The 15,212-nt window shown below is 56.2% G+C and overlaps 1 protein-coding gene across 3 annotated transcripts in view; it reads left to right on the forward strand.

Annotated features, from left to right (window-relative positions):
* JADE2 (jade family PHD finger 2) overlaps positions 1 to 15,212 on the forward strand; it is a 47,245-nt gene that overhangs the window by 8,370 nt on the left and 23,663 nt on the right. For all 3 annotated transcript variants that reach the window (XM_075541563.1, XM_075541562.1, XM_075541564.1), the window contains exons 2-3: positions 3,036 to 3,093; positions 4,617 to 4,705. In XM_075541563.1, the coding sequence (XP_075397678.1) occupies positions 3,036 to 3,093; positions 4,617 to 4,705 (147 nt within the window). The remainder of the gene's footprint in view (positions 1 to 3,035; positions 3,094 to 4,616; positions 4,706 to 15,212) is intronic.

Raw genomic sequence — 15,212 nt, forward strand, 5'->3', positions numbered from 1 at the left:
TGCGAAGCCTAGTGATTATTTTAATTAAATCACCACAAAATCTTTTCCTTAATAACAGCCTCCAGTGGGGTGGGGGTGGGGGGCCCTGGCCCAGGAGTGTGATCTGGGAGTGGCACCCAGAGTGTCTCATGAAAGGCAGGTTGGAGGGGAGCGGGCTGAGGGAGGGGGCAGGGCTGCATGCTGACGGGCCACCTGCTGACCAGTCACTACCTGGTCCCTGGGCAGCAGGAGACATCACTTTGGGGAGAGAGGAGCATGGGCCGCGAGGCATGCCGGTTCCAGAGAACATTCCTGACAGCAGAGGAGGACTGGCCTCCCTCTCCGTCTGGGGCATTGAGCTGCCTGGGTAGGCACTGGCCAGAGCCCTCTGCGCCTGACCAGAAGCTGCCGTGGGATTGCTAACGAGCACCAGCTCTGTGGTGCTTCTGCCCCGGTGGTAAAGGCTGTGCCCTGTGCTCCTTTAGCCTCACCAGATGACTCTGGCCCACAGATGTGTTTATTTTGGCCCTCTTAACGTGTTTTTAAAATCCCAAAGCTACATATAATCTCCTCTCTGGGGGACAGACAGCAGAAAAGTGGGTGAAGGGAGACGTCGGACAGGGAAAGATATGACAAAATAATAATTTATAAATTATCAAGGGCTCATGAGGGAGGAAGGAGCGGGGAGGGAGGAGAAAAATGAGCTGATGCCAGGGGCTTGGTTAAAGAGCAAATGTTTTGAGAATGATGAGGGCAATGAGTGTACAAATGTGCTTGACACAATGGATGTATGTATGGATTGTGATAAGAGTTGTATGAGCTCCTAATAAAACAATTAAAAAATCCCAAAGCAGTTGCCAATATTTTAAATGCAGGAGATTTCACCCCAAACTCCAGGTCCTGTGTGTGTATCCCCGGGGAGTTCTAGGTCTCCCAAGGTGCCTGGACTAGTGAGGGGTCCAGTGAGGATTTGAACAGAGCACCCTTGCATCCAGATCTCCTGCCTTGAAAGTTTGCTCTGAAAGACCCTGGCCTGGAAGCCAGAACCCCGGGGGACTTGGAAATCATGGACTGTTTGCAGGAGAACGTGTCTGGCTGCAGGGAGACCCCTCTCCCTGCTTTCTTACATGGGAGCTCTGGTGGTTACCTGTTGAACTGCTAATTACAAGGTCAGCAGTTTGAAACCACCAGCTACTCCTCCAGAGAAAGACAAGGCTTTTTACTGCAGTAAAGAGTTCCAGTCTTGGAGACCCACAGGGGCAGTTCTACCCTGTCCTATAGGGTTGCTGGGAGTCAGCAGTGAAGATTATTTTTTTACCTTTTATTTTTCTTCCCTGCTCTCGCCTGGTCGGCGGCAGAGCTGGGAGAGATGTGGGATAGAACCCAGACTGTCAGAAACTTTCCTGGAGGACAGCAAGAGAAGCAGCTGAGCACAGTGTGGGCGGCGGTACATAACCTCGCTCAGTCCATGACCTGGACCGCCTGCCCTGCACTGCTCAGAGGCAGGGGTGTCTGAAGGCCAAGGGCATTGTCTCCTTAGTCAGACCCGGTACAAGCATCATGGCCACTGAGGAGGCATGCTGGTGTCATAGTGGATTACACAGCGGGCTGCTAACCTCGTGGCCAGCGGTTTGCAATCACCAGCCGGAGAGAGACGAGGCTTTCTAGTCTTGTAAAGAGTTCCAGTAGTTCTACCCTCCCCTCTAGGGTCTCTATGCTTCAGAATGGGCCCAGTGACACTGACTGTTTCTATGACCCCTGCTCCTCTGAATGCCACTTGCTTCCTCTAAAATGAGGATGCAACTAGTCTACCAACCCACAGGCGTTTCTGAAGACCTGGTCAACTCCCTGTGCCCCACGAGCCTAGCTGTCATTCTGATCCTGCCCGATCCTGCCCTTGTAGGCCACTGGTTGGAAAATCCTAGGGAGGTTGGAGGGAGCGCCTCCCTGCTCACCTAGATCTGGGTGATCACGATCATGCCCCACCTGAGGGGAATGAGTGCTCCTGGTCTCTGCAAGGCTGCGGTCAGATAAGGGGCAGCGCGGGGTTCAGCAAGAAGAGACCAGACGAGGAGTGGCCAGCAGGTGGATCCGGGCTCCGGCTTTCTCCACGCTGATTCGCACCGCTAGTGAGGCACCCTGGAGCCCGTGACCAGCTGGGACTGGGCGGAGAGCACTCTCCACCCCCTGAGCCCCCAGATCTGTTCTCACTGAAGGACTCAGTCATGGGGGTGGGGGGTAGGGGGGTGGTGTTTAACCAGCACCCCACCCCCTTGGTGAGCTCTGGTCAAGGAAACTGGCTGCCTGGGACTACAGGATTAGGGGGGGGCGGAGGGAGGGGGGACTGAGCTGACTGAGGTCTCCAAGGCCGCTCTGCGTGGGCAAGGCGATCAGACCAGCGGAGGATTCAAACCCCTGTCCAGCCAGTGACTAGCAGCTAGGCCCTGAGTCTCACGGGTCAATGGAGCCTGCAGCCCACATCTCACAGGGCCACTGGGAACAAGAATTGCGAGTGGCTTATTACTGAACTTGAAGCTACGGACTGATGTTGAGCAAAAGATGGTTTATGTTTTGCTCTGAGAAAGGGGTATGACTGGGACAGGGGTCCGGGAGAGCCTAAGAATGTATTCACTGGAGAAGCCTGTGTCCCATGCTCTCAGCCCAAAGACTTCCCCCCGCCCCTCCCTCCCCCCCACCCCACCCACCCCCCCCCGGCTCCTCTTCTCTCCTTGGCATCCGTCAGGGCACTACTGTGGAAGGGGGGACTCTGGAGGGGAAGCCGAGGCCCAACAGCTATCAGCACTGTTCGGTTTGGGGCTGCTGGCCTTCTTGTCCTCCTCCTCGGTCATCTCTGACCAGACGCAAGGGCTATGGGCTCAGGAGATGGGAGGTGCAGGCCCCTCTCCCAACCCCAGGACCCCCTGGGGTGGAATGAGACTCACGGAGACCAGGAGCAGGGCTGCTGCCGCTGCAGTCTAGCGAGTGTGGGGAGGACTTTGTGAGCGTGAGGATTTCCTAAGCCTCTGTGAACGTCACTGGCCTGTCTTTTGTTGCAGATGGAAGAGAAGAGGCGAAAATACTCCATCAGCAGCGACAACTCTGACACCACTGACAGTAAGGCCTTGGGCTTGGGGTTCCTGCCGGGAAAGCATTAGAGTCCTTCGCAGGCCCAGGTGGGGGCAGGCTGCCCTGATCAGGAGCAGGCTGGTCACAGAAGTGTGGTCATGTCGCTCTGCTCCTGAGGAAGCCCTGCCCTTTACCCCTTCATCGTGGCCTCTCTGCACTCCTTCCCTGTCCCCTCTGGCCCAGTTAGAATATCCCAACACATCAGACACAGGCCTGTCCTCCTCGGTTCTAACGCCCTGATAGGTGTCACCTCCTAACCTCACTGATTTGAGCGGTCATGTCTGCCTGGTGCTTTTTCAGCTCTCAGCTAAGGTCTGACGCACCGTCGGTGTTTCGTCGGTGTTTGCTGAGCTCTGCATGGAGAAATGTGGCCAGTTTGGCAGCTCGGGGTAGAATCTCAGAGGTAGACTTGTGGGTGGGCGGGCGTGGCGTGCAGTTGGACATCTGGTGAAGGAGGCTATCAAGGAGAGAATGGGGCTTGGGGGACAAACATCTACTGGAATCTGCGACAGAAGGAAGCCTGTCTGCCCGTGGTGAGAGCTCTTACCGAGTAAGGTCACAAGGCAGCTCCTTAGGTGGCCCAGGGCGCCAGGCGTGCCTGGGGAGAAGCACCACCCTTCAGGGAACATCCCAGCCAGCCGTGCTGGCCCTCAGAGCGTGGGCTGCAGTACCAGAGACCTGGCTTGGCTTCTGTTTGGTCATAGTCTGTCTGCAGGTGGAATTAGAAAGATGTCTCAGGCCCCTTACTAGCATCTCATGCCCTGCAGCTTCCTGGGAGCCTGAGATCAGATGACCGGGATGGTGGGTCAGGTCCCGTCCCCTTCGCTCTCAGTCTCTCTGTCCTCTGAGGTCTGTTTGTTCAGCGTGGCTCCCATGTCCGAGCCGGCTAGCCCTTCCTCTCTGTGGCCACAGCACACTGCGTGTGGCCTGGCTCGGGAGAGCTAGCAAGAACTGCATCCTCCGTTTCTAACTTTATGTCAGGCAAGGGAACCCAGTGAGGGCCAGATACCGCTCAAGGGGGCATGTCAGGGCTGTGAACCCCGTAGCTTCATTAAGGTTGGGCCAGGCTAGGGAGCACTCACCCCCACCACCATGCTTGCTACCTGCTGCTGCTCCATTCACTCCAAAGGACCCGAAGTCACAGACTTGTAGTCCAGCAAGGACCTTAGACCCTAATAATGGCCACTAACGGGCACTGTGGTACAGAGGGTCAGTAAGAGTCGGAAGAGACTCAACGGCACCTGACAACACCACTGGGTTTATTGAGGAATCGCTGTGTGTCGGGGCTTGTGTTAAATGCGGTATCACGGCACCCTTTCAACCTCCTTTGAAGGTAGCTATTCTCCTGCCCCCTTTTATAAACGAGGAAATAAGCTCAGACAGATTGAGTCATTTGCCCAGGGTGACACAGCCAGTAAGTGGCCACGGTTTCCTTTGAGGCTTCCTCTCCTTGGCCAGGGGTGGGAGGGGTAGCCCTCAGGCACTCCTAACAGGCTGTGTTCTCTCTGCAGGCCACACTACTTCTGCTTCAAGATGCTCCAAACTGCCCAGCAGCACCAAGTCGGGCTGGCCCCGGCAGAACGAAAAGAAGCCCTCAGAGGTGGGTAGAGTGACCAGTATCAGAAAGGACAGGAGGTGGAGGAAGGGGATTCCTGGCAGGGCATACAGTCAGTGTGGCGTGAATGGGAGAAGGGTGACAACGCAGGTGCCCTTGCATGTACGCCTTAGAAGTCATAGCTACAATGGTCCTACTGGTCTGAGCAGGAGGGGCAGCTACTGAAGGACCGTGAGCAGGGTAGCTGGACCGTTTGGTATTTAATACAAGGCCCCGTGGCCCCTGTGAGGAAGAGGGGAGATTGTAGCAGGGTGGGCAGAAGGCATCAGGAGGGCCACCAGAGAAGCTGCCGTCCTTCCAGCTGAGCCGACTGAGGGCTGGTGGTGGAGTCAGAAGCTGGAGCTTGCTGTACGTTTGGAGGCTGAGCCACGGGTGACATGGTTTGCTGATATGGGGATGAAGGGAGTGCCCTATTTTTTAAAGTCACCCCCTTCTGCTTACTTCACACACATCTGCACTGGAAGCCTTCCTTACTTTGATCTGATCCGGACGCAGAGTGCTGGGGAGAGAGGGATGGACATGAGGACACCCCATAGCCCCCAATAAAACTCAAACAGCCAATTGCACCACCGAGACTCATAGCTACCTACCCTTTAGCCTAGGCTTTCTCCCCAGAGGGGCTGATGGTTTGCAACTGCCTATTTTGCAAAACTCCAAACCTGCTAGGACTCTACTCCCTAATGCTGCTCAGGCCTCTCCACCCCACCCCCGCCCCTTCCCCCACGACAATGAGAAGGATCGGTGCTGCTCAGCTCCGGGCCCAGGGTCACAGTCCTCAATGCTTGTCAACTACCTGAGGCGGGAAAGAGGTTCTCCGCCAGAGTGGATGGGGCTGACATGTGCCAGGCTCTGAACCTGAACCTGGTTCGTAACCCGGCCATTGTTTGGTAACCTGCAGGGCAGCTAGCCAGTGGGTCGAACACTCTCACAGACTGCCCCCTCGTTAATGTTTAAAACGAACCCCGGTTCTCAGTCCACCTGTGGACGAAGGTTGCCCAAGGGCACAGAGCTAGCTCGCGTTTGAAGTGCTCGAGGTCGGCCGGCCCGGGGACTGGGAGACCAGCGTTCCAGGGACAAAGTCCCTTGAGGTGGCAGGCCCTTGTTCCAAGCCAGGCTCCTCCACTGCCCAACAAGCCCTCACCACGGGGCAATCCTGGTGACACCTCTCTCGGCCGGCCCGGGGAGGGTCTTCCTTCCAGACTAGCATCTGAAAAAGGGGTCCACCTCCGGAAGCTGCCCCCGCCGGTGGGGGCAGCAACTTTGTGATCTGCTGCTGCTCCCGCCCCCCTCCCTACCATTCTCTCCGTCTTTCCCCTGCCCCCACCCCATCCCCAGCTTAATTACCCTGGGTCTTGGGATCCCAACGTGGTGCCTTCCCAGGGGTCCTTGGGAGTGGTGGGTGGAGAAGGATGGAGCCATCTCCAGGAATGTCGTCCGGGCAGGAATGCTGGGCTGGGGGATGGGAGGACGCGCTCCAGACCTGCTGGGAGAGGGGGAGGGGTCCCTAAGCTGGAGGCTGGGGGTGCTGGGCCTGCCTCCTTGAGTGTGTTTGGTCCGCTTTTGGAGACCCCTGTGGCTCTTCACTTGTTGCAGTGAGTAATGGTCACCTTTCTGTGCCCATTTTGAAGACGGGGGCCCTGCCGCTCTCGCTCTCCGTGGGGAGGGAAGGGGCGGGTAAGCTTGACTCCTACCCTTGATTTCCGAGCGTGCTCAGCCAGCCCCTCCCCCTGCTCAGCTCCCTCCGAGTCCCCCCTCCCCCGGGGGCGGGGCCACCTGGGGGGCGGGGGGCTGGAAGATCCCAGGGGCTGGGCTGCCTCCACACCCCGGCCGGGGCGGGAGGAAACAGGTGTCTGCGGAGGCCTGGGGAAAGAGCGATTTGCATGGGGCCGAAAATTCCCCGGCCTCGGGTTTTCCAGCCCAGAGCCTTTGTACCTTTCCTCACCCAAATTAGCCCATCCTCTGTAAAGGGTGGCAACGCCTGGTCCCGCCGGCGCAGCCCTACCCCCACCCCCACCCCCATCCAGTGCCCGCCCAGGAGCTTCTGCAGGTGGCTTTGAGGGTGAGGAAGTTGTCCCCACCTTGAACCTTTGCCAGCGCAAGCTCCCGCCCCCCCCACCCCACCCCCAGAAGGGCAGCCTCTTCCTCCAAGGGTGGGGGAGGCCGAGCCGAGGCCGGCATAAATTCCGAGTTACCGTGTGGCGGAGAGGAAACCATCAATGAAAGCTTCCAAATTATTTGGCTCACAAGAGGGAGGAGATGTAAACGAGGGTTTGGCCGCAGATACGTTGGCACTGCATCTCCTAGCTGGGCTGCACCCTTGTCGCCCTGAATGGAAAGAGGGGCGGGACTCAGAGACTACGCCTGGAGTTACAACTCCATGACTTACATGACATTAGAACTGCCCCCTGTGGGTTTCCAGGACTGTGACACAGGAAATAGAAAGCCTCATCTTTCTCCCTCAGAGTGACTGGTGACTTCGAACTGCGGTTCACAGCCAAACAAGTAACCAGTGCTCCACCAGGGTTCCGGGAGAAGGGCGGGAGAAGGGTTTTATAATCTGCTGGGGGGCAGGGTCTTCAGGCACCCTGCAGGAAGGGGGTCGAGGCTCTTCGTATACCCCTTGAGTAAGTCCCCAGTGGGCGGGGTGGTCGACAAGGCTAGCCACCCATTCAGAGCCCAACCTGGCAGTGTCCTGCACAGAAGTTGTTGCAAAGTGATGTGTGGGGGTCAGGAAACCCCTGCCTGGTGGAACCAGGAGCTAGGATGTGAGCGCAGCGTTGCTTGGCAGGGTACCTGTCCTGGGCCCATAGTCAAGCCAATGGCTATGGGGCAGGCAGGGTTTGGGCTTGGGTACTGCCCAAGGTTTGCTCCCTCAGGTGCCTGGGGAGGAAGAGGGTTCTCAGAGCAGGAGTCAGGACCCTGGACAGAGCTGAGACCCTGAGGGCCAGCTTCCCATCTGGCCTTTTACCTGGTGGGTAAGCCCTTCTTCAGCCAATAGAATGGGGCAGGGGACAGACCTCAGTACTGAGAATAGAAGGCCCAACTTGTAAGTCTTCTAGGAGGTTGGGTTAGTATTTTTAGTGGAAGTGCATAAAATGTGGTCAGCTCAGGATTCCACGCTTCATACACCCCTACTCCCCCAGCCAGTGGGGGGGGGGGGAAAGACGGGGTTGACCCCCAGGACTCCGACTCCTGCCTTCTTCAGACCTGGTGGGTCCCATCCAAGTTGAGGTCTGTCCCGTGGAGCCCAGAAGGAAGGGGAAGGGATTGATCAGCGTGTTCAAGACAGTGATACTATTGTGTAAACAATGTTGAGGGAGGCCTCATATTTCTGTCCTGGTTCGCCAAATGGCATAGCTGTTGTTGGCACTTAATCCTTTGTGGGACATGGAGCTCTGAGAATCTGCCGGAAGCCACAGAGAATCTTTCGATACTAACGCCAGCAGCAACCTCCCTGCTCCCCTCGCTCCCGAGACTGAGTTAGGAGGTGCAGGACTGGGTGCCTGTAAAGCAAAAGGGAATCATAAATAAATAGAGAGTTGCCAAGGAGGCTCCTGACCCACAAGTCCCATGTGTGCAAATGGTTAACAGAGCGCAGCTGGTAGCCCAGCGGGACCTGCTGATCCATTTCCAGTTGGCCATTGAGAATCCCAGGGGACACAGTTCTCCTTTGATACATGGAGTTGTTGGGTACCTGTACCCTTTTTCGGTGTGTTTTTTTGTTAAATCCCTTCTGCTGGGAGCCATCAACTTCAATGTGCAGTTTGCTTAAGCCAAGGATCCCCTGTCTAGGTTGCTCTTGGAAGCTTCTCAGTGGATGGAAGCTGAGTCTAGGCGGAAGGGGGGTGAGAAGCGTTTCTGCTGGAGTCAATGACCTAAGCAAAGGCAGGGGATGTAGGTGGGGGCAGTCCCTGTTCTGCCCCACGCCACACAGGCAAGGGAACTGACTAGTTTCTGTGAAGCCCTCGGCCTAGAGTGGGCCTTGAGGGCAGCTGGGAAGAGACCCAGAGGCCAGCCCTGTGGTTCAGAGGTTGCTGTGAGAGGCCGTGTCATCCTCAGGCCTGGGGCAGAGAGACAGGCATGGGGTTTCCCCTGGGCAGTCTGTCTTGAAGTATAAAACTGTGTTTTCAGGAAGTGAGAGTCCCCAGCAGTCAGCCAGCAGACTGAGACATTGGCCTTGCCACCCAGGACCCTCTTAGACTGACACAGTTCCGTCAGCACTTGCGAGCACTTAGTTGGCAGAGTCCAAGCACTAGGGGGACAGAAGGAGCAGGCCCTGCCCCCGGGGGCTCGTCCACGGAGTGGAGTGTCCACAGTACACAGGTGCCTCGTAGGAAAAGGTGCCTCTGGGAAGTGCCCCCAGGGTGGCCTTTGCCTTTGCTGCTCACGTGCTCTTTGACTTTGGTCAAGTGACTGCCCCTCTCTGAACCTTGGGGTCCTCATCTGTGAAATCCTGCTCCTGCCATGCCTGTGTACTGTTTCTTATACAGGGGACCAGGGCCCAGAGGAGGGAGGGGTCAGGTGAAGCTGACCTCTGAGGGCTGGAACCCTGGACAGGTCCCAGAACAGGATGGGTGGGAGCTGGGATCCAACTGTTGGCTCCTTGCATTCCCTAGCCAGTGCCGTGTTAGTATTCCCCAGGGGGCAGAAACAGGCCTCAGTGTGGGCTGACCTGCAGGGCAGCTTCCACAGGGGCCTTTGGAAGAGCCCCATCCCTCTGGGAACAGGGCCTAGAGGAAAGAGGTGTTCTCTGTAGACAGCTTCTGCCACCGGAAAGGGGTTGTCCTGGAGACCCAGTGTCCATTCAAGGCCCCAGTTGTAGACATCATTCCCTTGGAAAAGGCAGCAGGTGACGATAGAGCCCATTGGCTTGATTCCAGGAGTCCCTGTATCGTCATCCCTCAGAACCACTGAATAAATAAAGGATGGCCCAGATGTTTTCAGCTGTCTGTTACAGCAGTAGCCTGTGGTCGCGTGAGAGGCAGAATGCCCGCAAGCTGGAGTTAGAGGACACGATCACATCCGAGCACAGGTCCTGTGTCTGTCTGTCATTCTGAGCCGGCTGTCCAGCTCACCAGCAGTTCCACTTGGACCCTGTGAGGTGCTTGGGGCTCTGAGAGAGTGTTTCCACTGGTCTAGATGCCTGCTTCCAGAGGCCCACACTGCCTGTCTCTGGTCAGAGGCAGAGCCCATATCCAGGATGGTCGGCAAGCATAGCTGCTCTCACCAGCTGGAAAGGGCTCCTGGCCTTTGGGGCTTGTCTGGCAAAAGATATATGTGTAATAAATTCTCTTTCAGAACGGAAGGGCCGTGATCCTTGTGAGAGAAAGAGAGGTTGAGTGGGTTTGTTGTGTGTGTGTGTTTTTTTTTTAAGCCTCTGACCATCTCAGTCTAGTGCCAGTGTGAAATGAAGCTGGGTTCAGTGTAGCTGTTCCTCGTGCCCTTTTCGTGTATTCTACATCCAATTTAAAGCTAAAGAACTAGCCGGCTGGCATAGAGGCAGCACAGCGGTGCTTGAAGGACTGACACAACAGGTCCTTCCCCAAGGTCTCTTACAAGTGTTTTCAGCTCTCTGAGCTTCAGGCTCCACATTTGTGAATGGGTTTGGTGAGAAGGTGTAGAACAATAAGTACCTAGTTTTCCCTGACCAGGCAGTTGTTTTCACTCTGGGCTATGATGTCTAATGATTCAAGGGACTCCATTTAGCTGTGTTAAACTGGGGTGTCGGCCCAGGTGGTCCAGAGGTAGCATTCTCACCTTCCTCGAGGGAGACACAGGTTCGATTTCTGACTAGCGCACACACCACCGACACAGCCTCCGCCCGTTACTATGATGCTGAACACGCTTGAGTGGAGCTTCCAGACTAAGAGAGCCTAGGAAGAAAGGCCTGGCAAACTACTTCTGAACATTAGCCAGTGAAAACCCTGTGAATCCCATCAACCTGACCCCACCGCTGGTCATGGGATGGGCACAGGACTGGGCAACGTTCCGCTCCATTGTGCATGGTTCTCCGTGAGTCGGGACCCACCTCAATGACAGCAGACAGCAGTAACAACCAACCCTGTCATCAAGTCCATGCCGACTCACAGCGACCCTATAGGACAGGGTCGCTGTGAGTTGCCGATACTATAACCATTGCCGGAGTAGAAAGCCCCATCTTTCACCCGAAGAGCAGCTGGTGGTTTCAAACTGCAGACCTTGTGGATCTCAGCCTAACTTGTAACCACTATGCCACCAGATAGCAATTCGCTCCTACAGCGGGTCAACAAACATTCCTTGATAGGAGGGGGTGGGCGAGGTGGAGGTCATGCCTGGCTCTGTGTTGAGAGACATCTGGTGTAGGCAGGGGACAGGGACACCATTCTGGCCACGGCTGGTTTTCCTTGGCTTTGGGACAGTGACCACTTGGAAGAGCCCTTGAGCCTGCCTGCCCTCATGTTTTGGTGGCAGGACAGGAGGCTTCCGAATTGTATCATAGTTCAGAGGGATCCTGGCGTCCACTCAGTCAGTCATTCGCCCTCTCAGCCCCACAAGCAGGTTTGAATGCCACAAACAGGCACAATGAGCAGGGGACATGTAGTTTCTGCCTTCTTACAGTAGAACTATTAGGCATTAAACACATAATTCCACAAATAATTGTAGTTTGTGGTTGTGCTGAGTGCTGGGCCCTTTGCTGAGGTCATTGAGCTGCTTTTTGGTGCACCTTGGTCTGGACTGCTCTTCGATGGGATAGTTCACACTTGACAAAAGGAAGCAGGGAACCAAGTCCCAAGGGTGCCAGTCGGAGATGGCATGCCTGCATCATATAGGCATGCCTGAAAACCCTAAACACCGTGCCTTCCGGGCCCAGGGTCAGCTCTGTCACTTTCTTCCTTTGCTCTTGGGGTCATCCCACCCTGCAGGAGAGCCTGGTGTTCATTCCTCTGCGAACCCAGGTGCAGAAAGGTCGGTTTGTGTTGTGGTCTTCGATCTGAGAGAAGGAGCCACACAAGGTGCGGTCTTTCAGGAGCAGTGACCTGACCCCACGTCAGGGCAGAGCAGGGCGTTCAGCCCCTCAAGAGCTGCAGCCAGGGCAGATTGACTGTGAAGTTCATGTTTGAGACTTTTAAACATGCTTCAGACTGTTGGAAGAACCCGTGGGTAACATCTCCAAAGCAGTTCCGTAGAACTTGGTCACCTGGCAGCAGACCCTTCGGGACAGATCAGTCCATTTCTGCTGCAAGAGTAAACATTCCCATTCTGAGAAAATCCCAGTTTTCTTTCATACAAAGCCTGGTGGCGTCACAGTTGCACTTTGGGCTGCTAATCATAAAGTCAGCAGTTTGAAACCACCAGCTGCTCTGTGGGTGAGTCGAAGCATTCTACTCCCAAAAAGAGCAAAAGTCTTAGAGCCCCCGGGGCAGTTCTGCCCTGCCCTAGACGGTCTCAATGAGTTGAATGGACTTGATGGCAGTGAGTTTGAAGTTGTTTGTTTGGTTTCTTATGATGCCAAGGCCTTCAGCTTTCCAGTGTTTGTTTTATTCCTTATTTTGTTTCATAAACAAAGACATTTTAGGAGACTGATTGAGCCTTTCCCCAAACCTAACCTTGGCAATCCAAGGCAAGTAAGCATTTGGATGACCACTCGGATGCTCTTCCTGTGGACAGCGTTTATATTCCTGTGCAGAGAGGCTCCTTGGGTGGGTCTAGAGGGCCCAGAGGTGACCAACCACGGCCTTGAGCATCACCAAAGAAAGCATTGGCAGACCCACTGGCTGCCAGTCCTGAGGCCCAGCCAGACCACACCAGTCCTCACTGAACCTTGAGATTCTAATTCAGGAGCAGACAGTGCCCAGAACCCGGCCTGGGATTGGAGGAGGCTTCCTAGAGCCGCTGTGGCCTGCGGTGAGAGCCCTAAAGGTGCAGGGGGACGGCCCATTTGGCACGGAAAGAAGAGCGTCCCAGGCCTGGAGGCACCCTGTGTGCAAAGGGCAAAAAGTGCCTGGGGGGTCCCAGGGCGCAGGACAGCTCCGGGAGCACGCCGTCCTCCCTGCTGCGGGGAAGTGGAGGCTGGCTGCAGTCACATTTGCATGTCCCAGCCAGTGGGGGAAACCACTGATTTGGACCCAAGTGGACTCCGAGGGTGTGGAGCCAGCGAGTGCCCAGAGGGGCAGCGAGGCCCACAAGTTGTGTTGGTCCGGCGTTCATTCCCAATTCCAATTCCAGTCCGTAGCTTCCCGACAGTGGTGGCAGCACCGCCCTTAGGCTGGTAGTTGGTACCCACTGCTCCGTGGCCGCCATCTGCTGCCTTCCCAGGGCTTCCACGAGGCCTCTGCCTGACAGGGTCAGCAGTGATGGCCATTTGCTCCTGACCTTGAGGGACCCAGGACAAAACTTAGGACATTGTTAGTGCCAGACTCCTCTCAGCCCTCTCTAGACGCTCCCCGACTGTAACACAAAGGGGTGTCTCAAGGTGAGCCCAGGAGCCCTTTCTTCCCCGAGTCCTTGGTACCAAGCGTGTGTGTGCCCAGGTCAGCTCCCCCGACCCGCCACCGCTACTGGTCTCTCACTCTGGCTTGATCAGGGCCCTGGGTCTGGGCCTGGGCCTGCCTTACCTGCAGTCTTGGGGTCATGCGGTTGAGTGTTTGAGCCTCTGGGGGTGTCCCCGAGGTGCCTTAGGCAGTCAGCATTGTTGCTACAGGCACAGAGCTGATTTCTAACTCTCAGCAACCCCATGGGACAGACGAAGCAGCGCTGTGGGGTTTCTGGGTCTAATCTTGATGGAAATAGATTGCCTGGTCTTTTCTTCCACAAAGCCACGGGGTGCGTTCAAGCCACCAGACATAGGGCTCCCGGCTGAGCACTTCAGTGTGGCGCCACCAGGGCTCCTTGCAGCCAGTCCTTAAGGGGTGGAAAGGGGGTGGGTAGTTCCTGAGCAGGATCTTTCATTCACTCGGCCGCTGTTGACTGAGCACCTACTGTGTGTCCATAGCCAGGCACGGAGGCCGTGGCAACGGGACTTGGGTGACTGGGGAGGCAGCAGGCAACAGCACCCAGGCGTGAGCCGGGCCGTCGACCGGAGTATCAGTTCTGGGAAGAAGGTGAAGGAGAGGGATCTGGTGAGGACAGCATCTGTGTCAGGGACCGGTGACACACTCGGGTCTGGCTGGCCGATTGGGAAGGAATCCCAAGGAGGTGACATGGAAGCTGAGGAGAAGAAGCCCCTGGGCTCCAGGACACCTCGGCCTGTGCCAAGGGGCAGCAGCAGCCCGGCTCGGGAGCATCTTAGCCGTGGCATTCTCTCCCAAGCCCCCCCCAGAAAAGGGGGGCTGCTGCTGGACCCAAAAGGCTGCCAGAGTCCGTACTCCTACATTAGCTGTCTGACTGCTTGCTAATAAGATATGCAAATTATCAGGGCTGTGAAATCTTCGCCACATTCCATCTTCTGTTTAATTAGCATTTAATCGTAATCTCGTTTTAATTTTTTTTCACACTGGCACCCTAATTAAATGTTAGGGTGTTAGTCTTAACAATTAAATTATATTGGCAAATAGAGTCTTCAAAAAACTTGACCTTTTTCAAGCCAGGGCCCTCTCCAGCTACATGCAAACGTTAATTAGATTTCTGCAAGAGACTGCTTCCAACCCCCTTGGTGCCCCCATTTCAGTCTTCTCCTTGTGGGTATGGTCCTCGATTCAAATGAGGCCCCCACAGCCTGCCAGCTGGGCCCCAGCAAGCAGAGGGCACCGCTGCCAGGGCTTCGGGATGCCTGAGCGAGCTGACGTGGTCCCGGGCCCAGAGCAGCGGGACCGGAGAGGCTTAGTTACCTCCGAGGCCCTGTGCTTCTCCTTGCGGTGGTTTCTTGACTCAAAGATGCAGATCCTTCTTTGACGTGTGATTCTCAAGTCTTGCTGCCTGGGAATGTCAGGCTCTGGTCTCATGCTGCCTGGAGCCCACCCACTTGTCGCATCCACTGCGACCCACAGCGACCCTGGAGCACAGAGTACAGCTGCTCCTCAGGGCTTCTGAGACTGACTCTTTATGGGCGGCAGCCTGCTCCTCCCCAGGTGGCCCAGTGGACCAGTGTTGAATTGCTAACCGCAGAGCAGGTGGTTGGAGATGCTGTGTAGGGAAGACATCCAGTCCCACGACAGCCCCCTTTTGTAGGGGCCGCAGTGAGATCAGCCAACAGGCAGGCAGCATTGGAGGGGGGTGGGACAGCAGGAAGCAGCCAATGTCCCAATGTCGGAAAGAGCCGTTGACTCCCCAGTGAGCAGGTGAAGGGATTGAAGCAGCATTCTGCGCTGTGGCCACGCATGACTGCTTTGGAGGTTTGGATGTGTTTGGTGCAAACAGGAGACAGCCCCCACCCCCAGACACTGGGGGGATTCCGAGGAAGTCACTGGAGAGTTAGGAGACATGCATTCCTGCCCTCTTGGGGTCCCTGTGAAGCCCTGCTCTGGGCTGCTCCAAGCCCCGCCCTGGCCCTCGCCTACTTTGCATACGCTCCTGG

The sequence above is a fragment of the Tenrec ecaudatus genome, chromosome 2 (genome assembly GCF_050624435.1).
Source record: "Tenrec ecaudatus isolate mTenEca1 chromosome 2, mTenEca1.hap1, whole genome shotgun sequence".
Taxonomy (NCBI): Eukaryota; Metazoa; Chordata; class Mammalia; order Afrosoricida; family Tenrecidae; genus Tenrec; species Tenrec ecaudatus.